The 18,342-nt window shown below is 43.6% G+C and overlaps 2 protein-coding genes across 4 annotated transcripts in view; both read left to right on the top strand.

Annotated features, from left to right (window-relative positions):
- LOC310691326 (uncharacterized protein) overlaps positions 1-15,101 on the top strand; it is a 68,470-nt gene extending 53,369 nt beyond the window's left edge. The window contains exon 6 of the mRNA XM_083471064.1: positions 15,012-15,101. The gene's annotated coding sequence lies outside the window, so the exon portion shown is untranslated. The remainder of the gene's footprint in view (positions 1-15,011) is intronic.
- The window catches only part of LOC310691323 (uncharacterized protein), a 29,147-nt gene continuing 11,856 nt past the window's right edge, over positions 1,052-18,342 (top strand). Inside the window, exons 1-3 of one of the 3 annotated variants that reach the window (XM_083471061.1) lie at positions 1,052-1,207; positions 4,318-4,536; positions 13,889-14,107. In XM_083471061.1, coding sequence (XP_083327187.1) covers positions 1,102-1,207; positions 4,318-4,536; positions 13,889-14,107 — 544 coding nt within the window. In that variant the 5' untranslated portion in view covers positions 1,052-1,101. Of the gene's footprint in view, positions 1,208-4,317; positions 4,537-5,403; positions 6,063-13,888; positions 14,108-18,342 lie in introns of those variants that run through there. The other 2 variants (XM_083471060.1, XM_083471062.1) reach the window with 2 other exon arrangements.

Below are 18,342 nucleotides of genomic sequence, written 5' to 3'. Positions count from 1 at the left end.
AAATCTTTAATAATAATAAAAAAGAAGAAGACCAGGGAAGAAAGTTACATATTTTGTGTTCTCATGTTGTACTTTTATGTTCTGAACTGCCTGTGATCTGGTAATGAAGGGTGGTATACAAATTAAATAATAACAATTAAATAATCCCAATTACACTCAGGTTTCTGGAAGGACTTTCTGAGAACCTCACAGAATAGCCTCTTCTTGGATTGTCTGGGTGGAGCTACGTGAGTTTGCTTCTCTTTCCTTCCTCTTTGTGGCCTTCTCATGCATGTACAGTGGTGCCCCGCAAGACGAATGCCTCGCAAGACGGAAAACCCGCTAGACGAAAGGGTTTTCCGTTTTCGAGCTGCTTCGCAAGACGAATTTCCCTATGGGCTTGCTTCGCGTCTTGCGAGTGTTCCGATTTTTTTTCGCTTTCCCCCCCTTTTCTAAGCCGCTAATCCGCTAATAGCCTTTTAGCCGCTAAGCCACTAAGCCTTTAATAGCCGCTAATCCGCTAAACTGCTAATAGCACTAATCCGCTAAGCCGCTAATAGGGTTGCTTAGCAAGACGAAAAAACCGCTAGACGAAGAGACTCGCGGAACGGATTTTTTTCGTCTTGCGAGGCACCACTGTACCTGAAATCTGGGCATCTGGAAGCACCCTTAGAAACAGTGAGCACCAAACTCAGTTCCAAAAGTCAGCGGAGCACAGCAGAGCATGAACCACACGAACGACAGCTCTGAAGTATAACTTCTATTATAATCTACAGCTACTGCATAAACTAACTAAAGACTAATCGGAGACGCTGGACTGCATGAGTGTTACAGCTGCTTGAGCAGTCACCTTACCTATATACAGATAACACTCAGACTCCCACAGGCTGGAGCGGAAGAAGCAATGAACAAAATCCGCCCCCTCCTTTCTGAAACATTGTGAGCAGATGCTTTCAATGGGAGGGGTGAAATATCCTCACCTGTGATCTGATAATGAAGGGTGGCATACAAATGAAATAATAACAATAGGCAAACCTCCCCATAGCTATTAGAAGTTCCCACAACTCCCAATTACACGCAAGTTTCCGGAAGGATGCTATATAAGCAGGCCTGGTGGCCCACATGCCATTCACACTGAATCCTAAAATGTGGGCCAAGATCTTCTTACCATTTGTGGGACTCCTTTGCGGGGCCAGCCTGCCACTGACTTCTTCCCAGGCTGATACAGGTGAGTCTGCTTCTCTTTCGTTCCTCTTTGTAGCCTTCTCATGCATGTACCTGAAATCTGGGCATCTGGAAACACCCTTAGAAACAGAAACACCCTTAGAAACCCTTAGAAACATCCGCCTTGAGACGTCCCCTGGGGCTCCCAAGTTCAATCATGTATGAGACAATGTGTACCGAACTAGGTATACACACGGTGGAATATTGGGTGTGGGCTAGCACTATAAAATACGGGTTGCATTTCCATTTTGTTGCCAGCCTTTGAGTCTACTCTCTGACCTATTTACGGACTCAATCCAGAAGTTCCAACTCTTACATAGGAAAATCAGATCTATTGGTATTCAAATCAGATCTTGAAACACTTGTATAATTCGAGTGAGCAATATATTTATTGCAATAGTCAAAACAGATTAAGGTACATTGGGGGGGGATAACAACATCAAGCCAGATGTAAATATAATTTGCTCCCCCGAGATAACAGGGTCACATTTCTCAAAAATAATAATTTCTGTCCAACTCAGGACCTTTATCTTATCCCGTCTGAATGTTTTTCTTTCAACTTTTGTCAAGGGCAGATTTTTAAACATCCCCAGAAATGATAGACATTGTGGATGTTCTTTGAATGTGCCAGACACTGTAGAACATATCCTTTTCTACTGTCCATTTTACAACCTGCTATGCAAACGCATGCTACTCCCCCTTTTGGGGCACAATGAAAATATCCGATTAACCTGGAATTAACTGCAAGGGGGGCTGAGGTTTTGTTAATAGTATCTCTTGGAGTGCTAAATGGCACTATTTAGCAGGAAGAAATCCCAATGAAATTCCTCATCATTATATATTTTACATGGCTGTTTATTTGTATATATTTTAAATGTTTTAGGATGCCCTATATTTGTAATGCCTAGAAAAGTTTGGATGATGTAAGTAAGTAAGCATTACAGGGGGTTGGACTAGATGAGCACTGGGGTCCCTTCCAATTCTGGAATTCTATGATTCCACGAAAAGAGAATATGCATGGGAAAGAGGGTCAGAGAGAAGGAAAATCACAGGGGTGTAGAGAAGAACAGATGGCAGACAAAAGCACGACTGGAAGGACTGAGATGAAAAGTAGAGGTTTCTATGCTGCTTATATCTTAAATAGTGCACTAAACAACATAAAAACTGTAAAGCAATATCAGAAGAACCATATTTTTTTATAATAATCTTTATTAAATTTTCAAAAGGTTACAAATGACAAAACAGAAACAAAAAGAAAGAGAAAAAAGAAGAAAGTAAGAAAACCAAAAGAAAACACAAAAAACAACAAAGAAAATTTCCACCTTTTAACACTCATTTTCAGTAACTTCTTCTCAAGACTTCCCCACGTCTCCCCTTATTGTATTCCAACTCCAGTTGTTAGTTCAAGCAAGTTTTCCCCTTAATGTCCTAAACATAGTTTATTAAAATTGCTTAACCCTATATAAAGAAAAGAAATAGAGATGTAAAAATAGAATTATAAAAGAAACCTTTCCTAAGGTTGCCACTATTTCCCCTCCACGGATTCCCCATTCTTATAATAATAAAAGGTCTATAGTTTTTACACTGCAAAAACGAAAAACAAACCCCCTTTGGACTTCTAGACCCCACCCTTCTCTCCCCGGTTTCAATCCCTAACCAAAATCCAATTAGTCCATCTTTTTAGCCTCGTGATCTTACGTCCGAGGCTCGCAAGTCTCTCTCAGTCCCTTTCAGTCGGTTCCTTCGAAAGTCTCTCATATTAAACACCCAGGATCGAAGAAGTATTTTCCCGATGCTGACCATGGTTCTTCCAGCGAGGCCTACTTGTTTAAAGGTGATGCTCCAACTCTGTTTCTTAAGTCTATATCCAAATAGTCCAGCTTTCACCTTGGTCGAATTAAAATTCTTCTTGGCAGGTCTCCGGCTCTCTTTTATCTTCTGTAACGTTTCAGCCATCCCTTCTTTCAACTCCTCCTGTTTGGCAGATGTCTTTTCCTCCTCAATCTTTGGTTCCTTTTCTTGTCCAGCTGTCTGTGTTTTGAACATCGAGTCCCTTTCCAATTCAGTAGATATATTTTCAATTAACTTCGGGTTTGAAGGGCTCGTAGACAAAACATGGCCTTTCTCATTCATCTTACGCAGTTTCCCACGAGAAAGATCAGCTCCTTCAAGCCAGCTTGTATTTCCTGTATTCCCTGTTTTAGTTCCATTCTTGTAATGTCCAAGAATCCCCTCTAGAGGGATTCTGGTTACTTAGTGTTCTTTTCCCTTCCGATCCAAAAGTCAGATATATTTGTATCAGTCTTTCTTTGCTTTCAATATTTTGTAACAATATAACCGGTTAGAGTTTCAGCTTTCGGCTTTTCCAACTTTGACAGCTAGTTTAACAGCTGTCAAAAGTTCCTGTAAATCCTCAGCAGGCTCTTTATGTGGGTTACTCCCGGGCTTGAGAAAAGTGGTACTTAATCCAAACAAAGTAAACTCTAGTCCTCCAGCACATTAACTTAGTCCTTTAAATCCGTGGAATTTATATCTTTATCCAATCACGACAATTCTTCCCGCAACCTTAGTTGACAGGTCCTTGCTTTAGACTGTTTACAATGGGGGGGAGACGGACTTCCTTTTTTTTTTTACCTCCCCCGCTCGTGCCAAATCCAAAACCGAAATATATGTAATCCAATTTCAAATTACTCACGGGTTGTTGCTCTTGATTTTAAGTCTGAATTTAATAGGAAGAAGTCAGCGCTGTCCGACAAATGGCATGCGGCTTCGCTCAGCAGGGGAAGCGGAGGACTCACAGCATCACGCCACTCCCCGGCACCCGTTCCGTAGCCTTTAAAAAGGCTCCTTCACGAGTCGGGAGGGCGCTTACGGTGCCTGCCGAGTCACCATGTCCACGGGCTCCGTGCCCGTGGTTTTTAAGGGTCCCCGTGTCGCCAGCACGGCAAGACCCAGCCCCCTGCCAAGCCGATTCCCTCCGGAGCTCGGAGGGAATCCGCCATTAGCCGGTCGCGCCAACCCGGAAGTCTCCCAGAAGAACCATAAAAACAGTAATATAAAGTCATTAAAAAACCAGGAATTTCATATGTCTGTCTATCTATTTTGTTCCCTTAGGTGCAATATTGGTGTGCACTATCTCTGGCTTTTTGCCCGCAGACATGATAATTACGTGGGAGGCAGGTGGCCAATCAGATAACACCACCGGCATCATAAGTGCAAGCACTGGTAACACAGCACACTTCAGCCTTAAACCACTAGGCGATTTGGAGGGTGAACTTTACGTCTGTCGAGCATCCCTCCCTGAGTCTGAAACAAAAGTCAATGAACCTGAAGGTAAACATTCTCGACACAGTTGGGACTTAGTTTTCCTTTGAAAAGCACGGTTTGGGAGCGGGATAATTCTTTCCTGATTGCTTAAGATCCTCTCAGGGACTGACCATTTTAAGACTGCTTCCTCCTTAATTCAGAAATTTATTTCTGCTTTCCATTATGGCCTGTTGAGATAAGACTTTCCCCACCAGTTGCCATGATATTGGTGCTAGTATTGACGAAAGACACAACTTGAAACTGCAATCAGTCTGGTGGAGGTCTGAACAGTAATTCTCCTCTTATCTCTTATCAGTCCCTGAATCCCAAACAAAAGTCAATGAACCTGAAGGTAAAAACTCTCGACACAGTTGGGACTTAGTTTTCCTTTGAAAAGCATGGTTTGGGAGCGGGATGATTGTTTCCAGGAGCAACTGTGCAGAGATGGTATCATTGGATATGGGACGTTTTTAGCTATCCTTGGTTTTCAAGCCCAGCCTATACAACAATACCTTCTCTAGGAAGGCTGAGATACTTTTTGTGCTGGGCGCTTTCTTTATATATGTTGGGGAAAGGAGCTGTGTAAATATTCCTGGAATCTCCACTATCCCACCGTGTTCTCATCCAGCTCGAGGAAGCCCCATGTATGTGCCATAGATCTTCCTACTCAGGTCCACACACACAAGAACTTCCGTTAAATCCCCTTTGCTCCTTAAAGCTTTCATTAAGGATTTACACCCTCTACCTACAGATTAAAAATGTTTGCCAGAGAATGCAGCAGAAAATAATCAGCACTTAATGGTCTCATAAATGTTATCCATCAATTATGTCTGAAATTAATAGCTGTTGCCTCTCCCTTTCTCTCATACTTTCCCCACCCCAAAACCTAAAAAGACAAAGGGACCGGTCTCCGTGAGAACCTCTATCGCGCCAACCGTAAAAAAAGAAGCCTTCAGCAAGCACAGACAATCCTCACTGGCATGGTCATAGGGCTCAATGCAAGTGAAGTTTCTGTCCAGTGGATGAAGAATGCCCTCCTTGAAGGTCGCCATGTGAATCCCCGAGTCTTGAAGGGCAGCATCAAGGATTCCCTCTTGGCCCTCAGCCAGGTGGTTGTCCCCTACTCTGACTGGAACAACAGCACTTCATACTCCTGTACGTTTACCCGCACAGCAGGCATCGAGGAGCCCACCAAGAGGCCTGAGGAGAAATCCCAGAGTTAAAAATGATGCACACCCCTTCCTCAGCATCGCAAGCTCTCCAGCCTATACTACATCTTTCTCTTCAGCCTATCCCGGATTCAATGATTTCCATGCTTCATCTATACATAAATAACATCTCAATATCTCTCAGCTTAATGTACATCTCAGGGGTTCTGTAATGATAATATAGAGAGACGTAGTAGTGTGTATGCTAACTTCAGCTCTTTGGAGAAATGGTGGGATACAAATCAACACTAGATGAAGCATATCCTACTGTATCTATCCCATCGGGGGGCAAATTTCTGGTGAATGGGGCATGGGCCACCTGTCACATTTTAGATTAGCAAATGGAATGTCCTGTATTCTTCTTATTCTGACATAGTATGATAGAAAGCTTAGGCCATTCATATATGATATTAAAAGGGTAGTTGCAAAATGCCCCCATTGAACATGTTGATTTCTGTTCCTTCCTGGAGTGCAGTTCCTATGGGGATCTCTTAGCCACCTGCTACTTATTATTATAATGCTGCAAGGAACAGTGGAGAGTCATTATCAGATCTCAAATAAGGAATTAATAGATTTGCTTTTGGGGTGGGGTTGAGGAACAGCGCTCAAATGGTAAAGGGCTAATCACTGGCCTCCTAGGATCATGGAAGCCCCTATAATTTATTCCAACTGCCCAAAGCTCCAAAGACTTGCCAGAGGATACTAGAAAATGATCAACCAGTAAACCTGAAAATTGATATAAATACCCCCCTCCCCGAGCAATGTACACCCGAGAGTAGGGGAAAAGGCGGGCAGGGCTCTGTCACTTTCCTTTCATACGTTTCCCCTTTTATTCCACCTTACATCAGCTAACCTTGCTAGCACTTAAGGCATGCATTGGTGTCTCAGTCAAAGACATGGCTGATGTATTTCTCTTAAGAGATGGGTTAGCAGAATTAGCCAGCAACCTATGTACAGTGGTACCCCGCAAGACGAACGCCTCGCGAGACGAAAAACTTGCAAAACGAAAGGTTTTTTCGTTATTGAGTTGCCTTGCAAGACGAATTTCCCTATGGGCTTGCTTCGCAAAACGAAGCTTGCCCCGCAAGCTCCGGGGACAGCGGGTCTTCCCCGCTGTCCCCGGACCTCCTTTGAAGCAAGGGGCGGCGGGGAGAAGCGATCTTCTCCCCGCAGCCCCAGGTCCAGGGACAGCGGGAAGCGCTTCCCGCTGCCCCCGGACCTCTTTTGAAGCAAGGGGCTGCGGGGAGATCGCTTCTCCCCGCCGCCCCTTGCTTCAAAAGAGGTCGGGGACAGTGGGAAGCCCAGCGCTTCTTCCCCGCCTTCCCCGGACCTCTTTTGAAGCAAGGGGCGGCGGGGAGAAGCGATCTTCTCCCCGCAGCCCCAGGTCCGGGGACAGTGGGAAGCGCTTCCCACTGTCCCCGGACCTCTTTTGAAGCAAGGGGCTGCGGGGAGATCGCTTCTCCCCACCGCCCCTTGCTTCAAAAGAGGTCCGGGGACAGCGGGAAGCGCAGCTCCCTTAGCCGTTCCTCATAAGGCATCGTTTCCAGGCCTTTGACCATTTTGGTTGCCCTCCTCTGGACACGTTCCAGTTTGTCAGTGTCCTTCTTGAACTGTGGTGCCCAGAACTGGATACAGTACTCCAGGTGAGGTCTGACCAGAGCAGAATACAGTGGCACTATTACTTCCCTTGATCTAGATGCTATACTCCTATTGATGCAGCCCAGAATTGCATTGGCTTTTTTAGCTGCCGCGTCACACTGTTGGCTCATGTCAAGTTTGTGGTCAACTCCTTGGGGAACATGTGTCATTGAGAGGTGAAATATTTCCTGACCAGAAAGCAAAATGCAGGTAGATTCTGGGAGAGCCTGTTCAGTCTTCTGCTGCACTGGTTTTAAATAAGAAGACAGGCCTAAAGAAACCAGTCTCCTTTCAAAATCCTTGAATGTTAAACAAGAAAGTGGTGGTGCCAGCTGCAGAGAGAACCAATTCCTTGCAAGTGCAGAATGTACCTTACGTAGCACTGGTAAAAGTGCCATTTCCACATACTGTATAGGGATGCTGTACATGAATAAGGGGCTCAGACAAACATTAGCCAATCAGTACTCCCTCATCACAAGGCAGCAGAGAATTAAGGTCCCAATCTTCCTTACAGCTGCTTGAGCAGTCACCTTATCTATATACAGATAACACTCAGACTCCCACAGGCTGGAGCGGAAGAAGCGATGAGCAAAATGCGCCCCCTCCTTTCTGAAACATTGTCAGCAGATTCTTGCAATGGGAGGGATGAATCATCCTCATCCTCCCCCTTTTCATGCCAACCATTGCAGAATCTAACATAACCGCAATTTACGTACATACACCAAAAATTGTTCCTTGTTTACAACTTTGGTTAAAACATCTGCAGGTATCTCTTTCCCCGGCATATAAGACACTTTTACAATACCGTTTTCGATACATTCCCTAGCTCGATGAAGCTTGATTTACAGATACTTCGTCCTCTGCTTACATCCTTCTGAGTGGAGCAACATTATACATGCTTTATGGTCCTGATAAACTTGAACAGGACAAGTGACCTTTACTTTTATGTCATCAAACAGTTGCTGTAACCACTCTATGTCCATGAGGGAAAGAGTTAAAGTGTTAAGTTCTGCCTCGCAAGAACTGAAGCTTACTGTTGCCTGCTTTCTACAAGACCAATCAAAAAGACATTGATTGTACAAATAGACCAAGGTACTTTCAAAAATGTATAACTTGCTGTTGAAATGGAATACGCAGGATGAAACTGTCAAATCAGCTATGATAAAATGGGCACAGGACATTAGGTACAATATTATGTTTGCTGACTGAGAAAAGTTATGGACCACCGGAGTGAGGTTCACGGCATGCAATGCCTTGAAAGAAAACATTATGAAAATGATATATAGGTGGTACATGACCCCAGTCAAGCTGGCGAAAATATATCATCTGCCTGACAATAAATGTTGGAAATGCAAAGGAATTGAAGGAACATTCTTTCACCTCTGGTGGACATGCCCAAGGGTTAAGGCTTTCTGGGAAATGATCTATAATGAGTTAAAAAAGGTATTTAAGTATACCTTCCTTAAGAAACCAGAGGCCTTCCTTTTGGGCATTGTCGGCCAAGGGGTGTTAAAGAAAGATAGAACCTTTTTTATGTATGCAACAACAGCAGCAAGAATACTCATCGCAAAGCACTGGAAGACCCAAGATTTACCCACACTGGAAGAATGGCAGACGCAACTGATAGAGTACATGGAACTGGCTGAAATGACTGGCAGAATTCGGGACCTGGGAGAAGAGACGGTGGAAGAGGACTGGAAAAAATTTAAAGACTATTTACAAAAACACTACAAACTGTATGAATGTTAGGAGAATGCACGATTGAAAGTAACATGGCAGCAGTAATTTTGTTGTAAGACATAAGAAAATAAGGGAGGTTTAAGGAAATGATGAAATTCGAAGTAATATTATGTTCAAACCAAGCAGTTTAATTTACGATAAAGTTATTTAAAATTTGGGACATAATATCTGAGATTTATAAAATAACTGAAATAAGGTAATAAATTGCTGTCTATAACTATCTGACTGAGAACGCAGGGAAGGGTGATGTGAGGAAGTCCAAAGACTATGAAAATATGACCTATGAACAACTGTATTTTATATGTATTTTTCTTTTATTTTTTGCTTATTTTTTAACTTTGTTTTGACTTTGTTTGTCTGTATGGTGATGGTATTTTATATGTTTGGTGGTTTGTTTGTTGTTTTAAAAAAAATTGCAATAAATATCTTTATTTAAAAAAATGATTGTACAAATAGCACACACCTGATGTCGGCATAGATCTCAAGACCTCCAGATTTTTGACTAGTAAGTCTCAATCTGTAATCCACAATTCCTTTTAAATATCTCACTATTTGTTTAAGCGCTTTCCAATCTTGAACTGTGGGCTGGTTTGCATGTCTGCTGATCAGATTTACACTCTTTAATTGCAGCCTGCACAGCTTCGTGAAGAAAATCACACTGGAACCGGCATTTTGTCTCAAATGCATATCTCTCAGTTTATGCCAAACAGCTCATGCAGTCTCTAGACCCTATAAGTTTACCAACAAGTGGTCTGAAACACTCAAAACAATTGTCCCCGCGCTCTCATGTCTGCAACATGCCACTCAGGCCATTCATCTGCATCCTCCTGGGAAGGGTCATCTTCTATGGTGTGGAATAGCTTTTCCCTCTGTAAAAGCGCTTTCATTTTGACCTGCCACGTTGGATAGGTCTCGGGCGTGAGGAGAGGAAAGGATAGAGCCATCTGGCCGGAATGTGCACAGGCCATGTCTGCTATTAATTAAAGCAAGACACTTCCCTACGTGCAACACAAAATAAAGTCTTAGACTCCTTCAGCCACTCTCTTTCCCGCTCAGAGCGCAATTAACAGGCAAACAGGGATGCTATCTTCTTTTCTTGGCATCCAGCAACATACCTCCATAAATCAAGCAACAGTAGCAGCGTGGAAAACAGCTCCAGAAACTCTGCTTCTAGGCACTGCAAATAAATCCAACATGCAGCTTCTGTTCTGCGTCCGGCATCAGCGTCAGAAGCCACTGGGCCCATAACCGATGTCAGCTTCGCCTTTGAACCAGTGCCAACAACTGGGCTCAACCTCCTGCTTGGCAGGGGGTTGGACTCGATGGCCCTTGTGGTCTCTTCCAACTCTATGATTCTATGATTCTTCAGCCCCGACTAGGCCAGGCGAGCTGGGAAAACACTTCCAGAGAACATCCACTGCAGGGAGCAGGTCTACGTGCTGTGGACTCACAACTTAGAGCTGTCAGCACCAAACTCAGTTCCAAAAGTCAGCGGAACACAGCAGAGTATGAACCACACGAACGACAGCTCTGAAGTATAACTTCTTTTATTCTCTACAGCTACTGCATAAACTAACTAAAGACTAATTGGAGACGCTGGAATGCATGAGTGTTACAGCTGCTTGAGCAGTCACCTTACCTATATACAGATAACACTCAGACTTCCACAGGCTGGAGCGGAAGAAGCAATGAACAAAATCCGCCCCCTCCTTTCTGAAACATTGTCAGCAGATGCTTTCAATGGGAGGGGTGAAATATCCTCACCTGTGATCTGATAATGAAGGGTGGCATACAAATGAAATAATAACAATAGGCAAACTTCCCCATAGCTATTAGAATTCCCCACAAATCCCAATTACATGCAAGTTTCCGGAAGGATGCTATATAAGCAGGCCTAGTGGCCCACATGCCATTCACACTGAATCCTAAAATGTGGGCCAAGATCTTCTTACCATTTGTGGGACTCCTTTGCGGGGCCAGCCTGCCACTGACTTCTTCCCAGGCTGATACAAGTGAGTTTGCTTCTCTTTCCTTCCTCTTTGCAGCCTTCTCATGCATGTACCTGAAATCTGGGCATCTGGAACCACCCTTAGAAACAGAGCAATAACAACCCTTGGATTCTCTTCCTCCGACTTGTTTGCTTCTTTGCCAGCAGTAAACGGGATAGTCATTCCAAAGCGACAGATCCCATGGTTCCAAAACAAATACCCTTTTATTAACATTTGTAAGTGCCTGTTTCTGTGTGCTGCGATCTTTGTAGGTTTAGGGGACAGAAGAGACATTCTTCTGATAGGGGCAAAGAAGGCAGGGCTCTCACAAACTATGCAGCTGAAATTATTTAGCTGAGATTCTTGCATTACAGAGGGAGGTGATATCAGGGAGGTTCTATCTATACAGGGAGCACAGCTATCATCAAGCCTTGATTGAATAATGTTACAGTCCTATCTGGGATGGTCTTCCTCTTCCACCGAGCGTTCAGCTTAGGGAGGGACGCACATGAAACAGGGGGACACCTGCCTAGCCAGCCAGGCCAGTCAGATCAGCCCTGGCGATCAATGGGGTGACAGATGTCTCAGTCGGATCACCCTCACATCCGTCTTGAGACGTCTCCTGGGGCTCCCAAGTTCAATCACGTATGAGACAATGTGTGCAGAACTAGGAATATACACAGGCTGGAATATTGCATGTGGGCTAGCACTATAAAATACTGGTTGCATTTCCATTTTGTTGCCAACCTTTGAGTCTACTCTCTGTTCCAACTCTTACATAGGAAAATCAGATCTATTGGTATTCAAATCAGATCTTGAAACCCTTGTATAATTCGAGTGAGCAATATATTTATTGCAATAGTCAAAACAGATTAAGGTACATGGGGGGGGGCATAACAACATCAAGCCAGTATATGTGGAGACCACTCAGGATTTAAATCAGGAGTGCGTCTTGACAGAACAGGAGTTTTTGACATTAAATCAGGAGTGTGTTTTGACAGAACAGGCCCAACAGGAATATGATTTTTTGGATTTGACAAAGGAACGTGGAAAAAACCATATCTGGAAAGGAAAAGTTTGGTTCGGTTTGGAAATGGGGGGCTGGATCGACCCCCCTATGCTGGGATGTTTGGACTTTTCAAATATGGCAATGGGCCATGAGATGTTTGGGACTGTGGGGGCTCTCAATTTTGGAGGGCCTTTGAAACATGCTCTTAAATACTACATGGAATTCATTGTTGAACATGGAAAAAGGGGCTGAACTGGTGAGAAGGATTAAAAACATTGTCAAGCTGGAGTTATCACGAGCAAGAGACAAGGGAAAATACAGTTACAAATATGAAGAAGAGCCGCGGAAGGGTCATGGAAGAGACTTGAGGGTCTCGGACATAAGGTTGTCAGATTAATGGGCTAGACTGATGGGAATAAGGACTGACGAAACCCGGAACCAGGAGGAAGGGACGCTGGATGAAGATGCCTCTTTTTCTTACTATTAGAACTGTTTTATAAAATGGATGAATGATAGGGAAATGTTGGAATGAAAATACTTGGCTTTAGTAAAGATGTTTAAAGAATTGTGAAAGAATATTATGATTATGAGAAGTTGGTAAGGATAAGATTTAAGTTTTAAGTGTTAAGGTTTATTTTATTATAGAAAGATAAGGTCAAGGATTTGCTGGGATAATTAATAACTAGGATACAAAGAAAGGGAGGAGGAGGAGGTCTAAGAAAGAAGGCAATGACAGTTAAGGATTTGAAAATAATGAATTTGTTCTTAAATGTTTTTAAAATTTTGTGATTTTTGCATTCTTCTTTTTTCTGTTTTTTTCTCTCATTTGGAATTTTTCTTTTTTTAAAAAAAAAACTATTTTTATCCTTTGTATGCTCTTCTGCCTCTATTTTATTTTTTTCCTTTTTGTAATATTTTGAAAATCCCAATAAATATCTTTTTTTAAAAAAACAAAAACATCAAGCCAGGTATAAATATAATTTGCTCCCCCAAGATAACAGGGTCACATATCTCAAAATTAATAATTTCTGTCCAACTCAGGACCTTTATCTCAGCCCGACTGAATGTTTTTCCTTCAGCTTTCGTCAAGGGCAGATTTTTAAACATCCCAGAAATGAAAGACATGGATGTTCTTTGAATGTGCCAGACACTACAGAACATATCCTTTTCTACTGTGCATTTTACAACCTGCTATGCAAACGCATGCATGCTACTCCCCCTTTTTGGGCACAATGAAAATATCCGATTAACCTGGAATTAACTGCAAGAGGGGCTGAGGTTTTGTTAATAGTATCTCTTGGAGTGCTAAATGCACTATTTAGCAGGAAGAAATCCCAATGAAATTCCTCATCATTATATATTTTACATGGCCGTTTATTTGTATATATTTTAAATGTTTTAGGATGCCCTATATTTGTAATGCCTAGAAAGGTTTTGATGAAGTAAGTAAGCAAGCATTACAGGGGGTTGGACTGGATGAGCACTGGGGTCCCTTCCAATTCTGGAATTCTATGATTCCACGAAAAGAGAATATGCATGGGAAAGAGGGTCAGAGAGAAGGAAAATCACAGGGGTGTAGAGAAGAACAGATGGCAGACAAAAGCACGGCTGGAAGGACTGAGATGAAAAGTAGAGGTTTCTATGCTGCTTAAATCTTAAATAGTGCACTAAACAACATAAAAACTGTAAAGCAATATCAGAAGAACCATAAAAACAGCAATATAAAGTCATTAAAAAACCAGGAATTTCATCTGTCTGTCTGTCTGTCTGTCTGTCTGCCTATTTTGTTCCCTTAGGTCCAATATTGGTGTGCACTATCTCTGGCTTTGTCCCTGCAGACATGATATTTACCTGGGAGGAAGGTGGCCAATCAGATAACACCTCCGGCATCATAAGTGCAAGCATTGGTAACACAGCACACTTCAGCCTTAAACCACTAGGCAATTCGCGGGTAGACCGCTTCGTCTGTCGAGTATCCCACCCTGAGTCTGAAACAAAAGTCAATGAACCTGAAGGTAAAAATTCTCGACACAGTTGGGACTTAGTTTTCCTTTGAAAAGCATGGTTTGGGAGCGGGATAATTGTTTCCAGGAGCAACTGTGCAAAGATAGTATCATTGGATATGGGAAGGTTTTATCTATCCTTCTTTTTCAAACCCAGCCTATACAACAATACCTTCTCTGGGAAGGCTGGGATGCTTTTTGTGCTGGGCGCTTTCTTTATATATGTTGGGGAAAGGAGCTGTGTAAATATTCTTGGAATCTCCACTATCCCACTGTGTCCTCATCCAGGTCAAGGAAGCCCCATGTATGTGCCACAGATCTTCCTACTCAGGTCCACACACACAAGAACTTCAGTTAAATCCCCTTTGCTCCTTAAACCTTTCATTAAGGATTTACACCCTCTATCTACAGATTAAAAATGTTTGTCAGAAAATCCAGCAGAAAATAATCAGCACTAAATAGTGTCATAAATGTTATCCATCAATTATGTCTAAAATTAATAGCTGTTGCCTCTCCCTTTCTCTCATACTTTCCCCAACCCCAAAACTTAAAAAGACAAAGGGACCGGTCTCCGTGAGAACCTCTATCGCGCCAACCGTAAAAAAAGAAGCCTTCAGCAAGCACAGACAATCCTCACCGGCATGGTCATAGGGCTCAATGCAAGTGAAATTTCTGTCCAGTGGGTGAAGAATGCCCTCCTTGAAGGTCACCATGTGAATCCCCGAGTCTTGAAGGGCAGCATCAAGGATTCCCTCTTGGCCTTCAGCCAGGTGGTAGTCCCCTACTTTGACTGGAACAACGGCACTTCATATTCCTGTACGTTTACCCACACAGCAGGCATCGAGGAGCCCACCCAGAGGCCTGAGGAGAAATCCCATTGTGAAAAGTGATGCACACCCCTTTCTCAACCTATCTCAGTTTTCCCTCCTCAGCCTATCCCAGATTCAATAATATCCATGTAATTAGGTAGCCTAAGGCTGAATAAAAGTGAGCAAACCTGCAGATATCTCTTGATGTGATCACTTGATTGAGGTGGTGGGTGGGTTCTGGAAAGAAGTGGGGAACGGATTAATCTCCCTGCCAAATCGTGTTGAAGTTTGATTATTGTAGAAGCAAAGTGTGTTTAGCACATAACCATGAAGTTCACTAGAATGCTTTTGGCTAGTCACTGTCTATCCACATAACCCACCTCACCAGGGTTTTTTGAGGATAAAATGGGGAGGCAGAGTACACTGTATGCATACTCTCCAACATTCCTCATTTGAAAATAAGGACATTTCTCACTCTCACTCCCTCCGCCATACGATCCTCCTCAATGTCACATTTTTTATCTGTTGCCCACTCCTGCAAAACATTTCCTATCAGATGAAGGTTCAGACACTTGCCCTGGTGGCCCAGTCCACACATTTCAAGACCTCCCTAAATAGCTAATTTAGGGTGTTTTCGAAGCTACCAATATGAGTTTGACCAAACTGCGGGAGGAAGTGGAAGACAGGAGTGCCTGGCGTGCTCTGGTCCATGGGGTCACGAAGAGTTGGACATGACTAAACTGTGAAGAGAATCAGAACTTACAGGGTTAAACAGTTCTGAGTGACGTCTCACATTCTGAGGCGTGGTTATGTTCACATACGGGAACGTTCTCCGTGTGTGAGTTCTCTTTCGGTTTTGACCGAGAGGCGAAAGATGTGTGCTCTTTCGCCGGGCTGATTTATGATGTTTTTCTACACGATTAAAGACTGTTGGAGATAAGCAAGAAAGCCTGCGTGCAGTCTGATTTACTACACACACATTGCAACAGTTTTCTTCCGCTGCGGAGACTCTGCTGAAGGACGCTGACAGTGAGCTACGCACGGGAGTCCAGTGTGGCGCAGGAAAGCGTGCCGGACTCCATCATCAAGGCACATAAACAACAACAACAAATAGCTAATGCAGAGGTTACACTATAAGATACGGGAGGTTTTAAGCCAATATTATTTTTCAAACCCAACCTTTGCAACAACTTGAATACACCAATACCAATTGTTGTCCATCAGTTATGTTTAAACTTAATAGCTTTTGCCTCTCCTTTTCTCTCATACTCCCCCCACCCCAAAACATAAAGAGAGAAGGGAAATGGTGCCAGGATCCTAACATTTCTTCATTTCTTGGGTTTAGGAGGATCTCCACCACTCATAGCTGTCAACGTTTCCGTTTTTTTAAGGGAAATTCCCTTATTCCGAATAGGATTCCTCTCAAGAAAAGGGAAAAGTTGACAGCTATGCCACCACTAAATCTATAACAATACACTCAAAGTTGGATCATGTGATTTTAAGCAGTCACTGGACATCGCGCACACAGTCCCTCCACCGCCCTGACAAAAAACCTTTGTCCCCATTTTGTTCTATTTTATTCTTTGGTAAACACACACTGAAGGAAGGGAGGATTTAGCCCTGTCACAATATAGATTGCTTAAACAGGTTTGGCTTGTGATAGATTGCAATATAGATTGCCTGAGCAGCTTTGGCTTTAGATTCCAATATAGATTGCTTAAACAGGTTTGGTTTATGACACTGGTCAAGTAGATGAGAAGCCACGTAGGCACAAGGAAAAGGCTTACCAAATAAGACAAGGAAATAGGTGAGGAACTTGCTTAACGTGATTATCCCATTAAGGTAAAATGCTTGGTAGGCGTGTGGTGATTGGTGAAGGGAAAGGTGTACCTTCAGTATAAGAATGCCTGCCAAATGCCATGTATTTGCGGTCAGTCTTTGGAAGTGATTCCACTGGCAGCCTCTGCGCAGATCTCAATAAACTCTTTTCTCTGAAGAGGAAGTTGCTTCTTTGGTGCTCTTTTGCTCTTCTCGGTCCTGGGCAAGCGGGCAAATGAATCCCCCCTAAACTAAGGCTTCAACACAAACCAATAAATATGTTTTTAAGAAAGGGGCAAGATTAAACCTGCTCCAGTCCCCCTTTCGTCCCACCCAGGCCGGCCCTACCCTCCGCCTGCCCCTCAGAGCTGGCGCATCCCACACAGGGCTGGGCCTTGCTGGTGGCAATCTCTCCTCCTCTTCGCCTGCCCTCTGGCAGATGCCACAATCAGCAGCATGTGATACTGCAATGTTCCCTGCCCTGCTTTCCATGACCCCCAGAGTGTCACTTCAATCCTGTTTGTCTTCACCTGGCTGCTGTCCTTTGAACCAAGTTCTGCTCTAGAGCCATGTTCACAGGCCACGGCCATCCACCAGTGTAGCACAAAAGCCCACTTCTGTGTAGATTCTGCAGCCAGCTGGTAACCCGTCTGCTTCCGCTACAGCCAGCAAGATCCTCCATTTCATTGGCATTTCCCTCCTGCTGAAAAATTGCAGAAATCTCCTCCTTCCCATCTTCTCACTGACAAATATGGCAGAATTGTGTTCTGGCTCAAATCCAAAAAATGACGCTAATTGGAAACCTGTAAAAATACATGGGTATGGCCCTGTGTGGTGTATCACAATAGCACCAGCAAGAATGAGAAGGAAATATACAAGGATAGGCGTCAACTTCAGGGGGCCGTGGGTGCTTGGGCACCCACAATAATGTAATTTGCAGGGACTGGGCACCCACAAAGTCAATGAGCACTATGTGTAGGAGTGTGCGTGTGATGTTGCACCTCCATGTTACGGCTGTGGGCACCCACAATCCTGAGGCCAAGATGGCACCCCTGTATACAAGCCCACATCCTGTGTCCTGACTCCATGCATTGCAGCTTGAAGAACCGGATTGGGGTTAAGAAGACTGGTTGCTGGGAACCCCTTCATTTTAAACAGATCCCTGCAGCCACATTAGGAAAAGAACTGAAAATAAAACAGCCAATATTGTAATGCTGTTATACAAATCTATGGTGTGACCTAAAATAGTGTTACAAAAGTTGAATGCCTGTCCTTCTCTTTGCCAAGTGAGGGCAAGAGTCCATGGGGTCCCTGGCACTGACACAGGGTCTGTGTCCCTTTGGAGGAATAAAAAATGCAGTAAAGACTATTGTTGTTGTTGTTTAGTCGTTTAGTCGTGTCCAACTCTTTGTGACCCAGTGGACCAGAGCATGCCAGGCACTCCTGTCTTCCACTTCCTCCCGCAGTTTGGTCAAACTCATGGTTTATTCACCTATTTACACCTTCAGTTTGCATGGTGGGAGTGCAAATCTTACAGCATGGTCATTTCATGGGGCAGCAGTGCAGGCATCCTTCAGCCTTCCTGCCCAAGATGGAGCTCAGCTCCTCTCCTGCCGCTTC

This window comes from Podarcis liolepis (genome assembly GCF_965112155.1).
Source record: "Podarcis liolepis genome assembly, chromosome: 13".
In the NCBI taxonomy this organism is placed as follows: Eukaryota; Metazoa; Chordata; class Lepidosauria; order Squamata; family Lacertidae; genus Podarcis; species Podarcis liolepis.
This window is presented reverse-complemented; position numbering and strand designations above follow the sequence as displayed.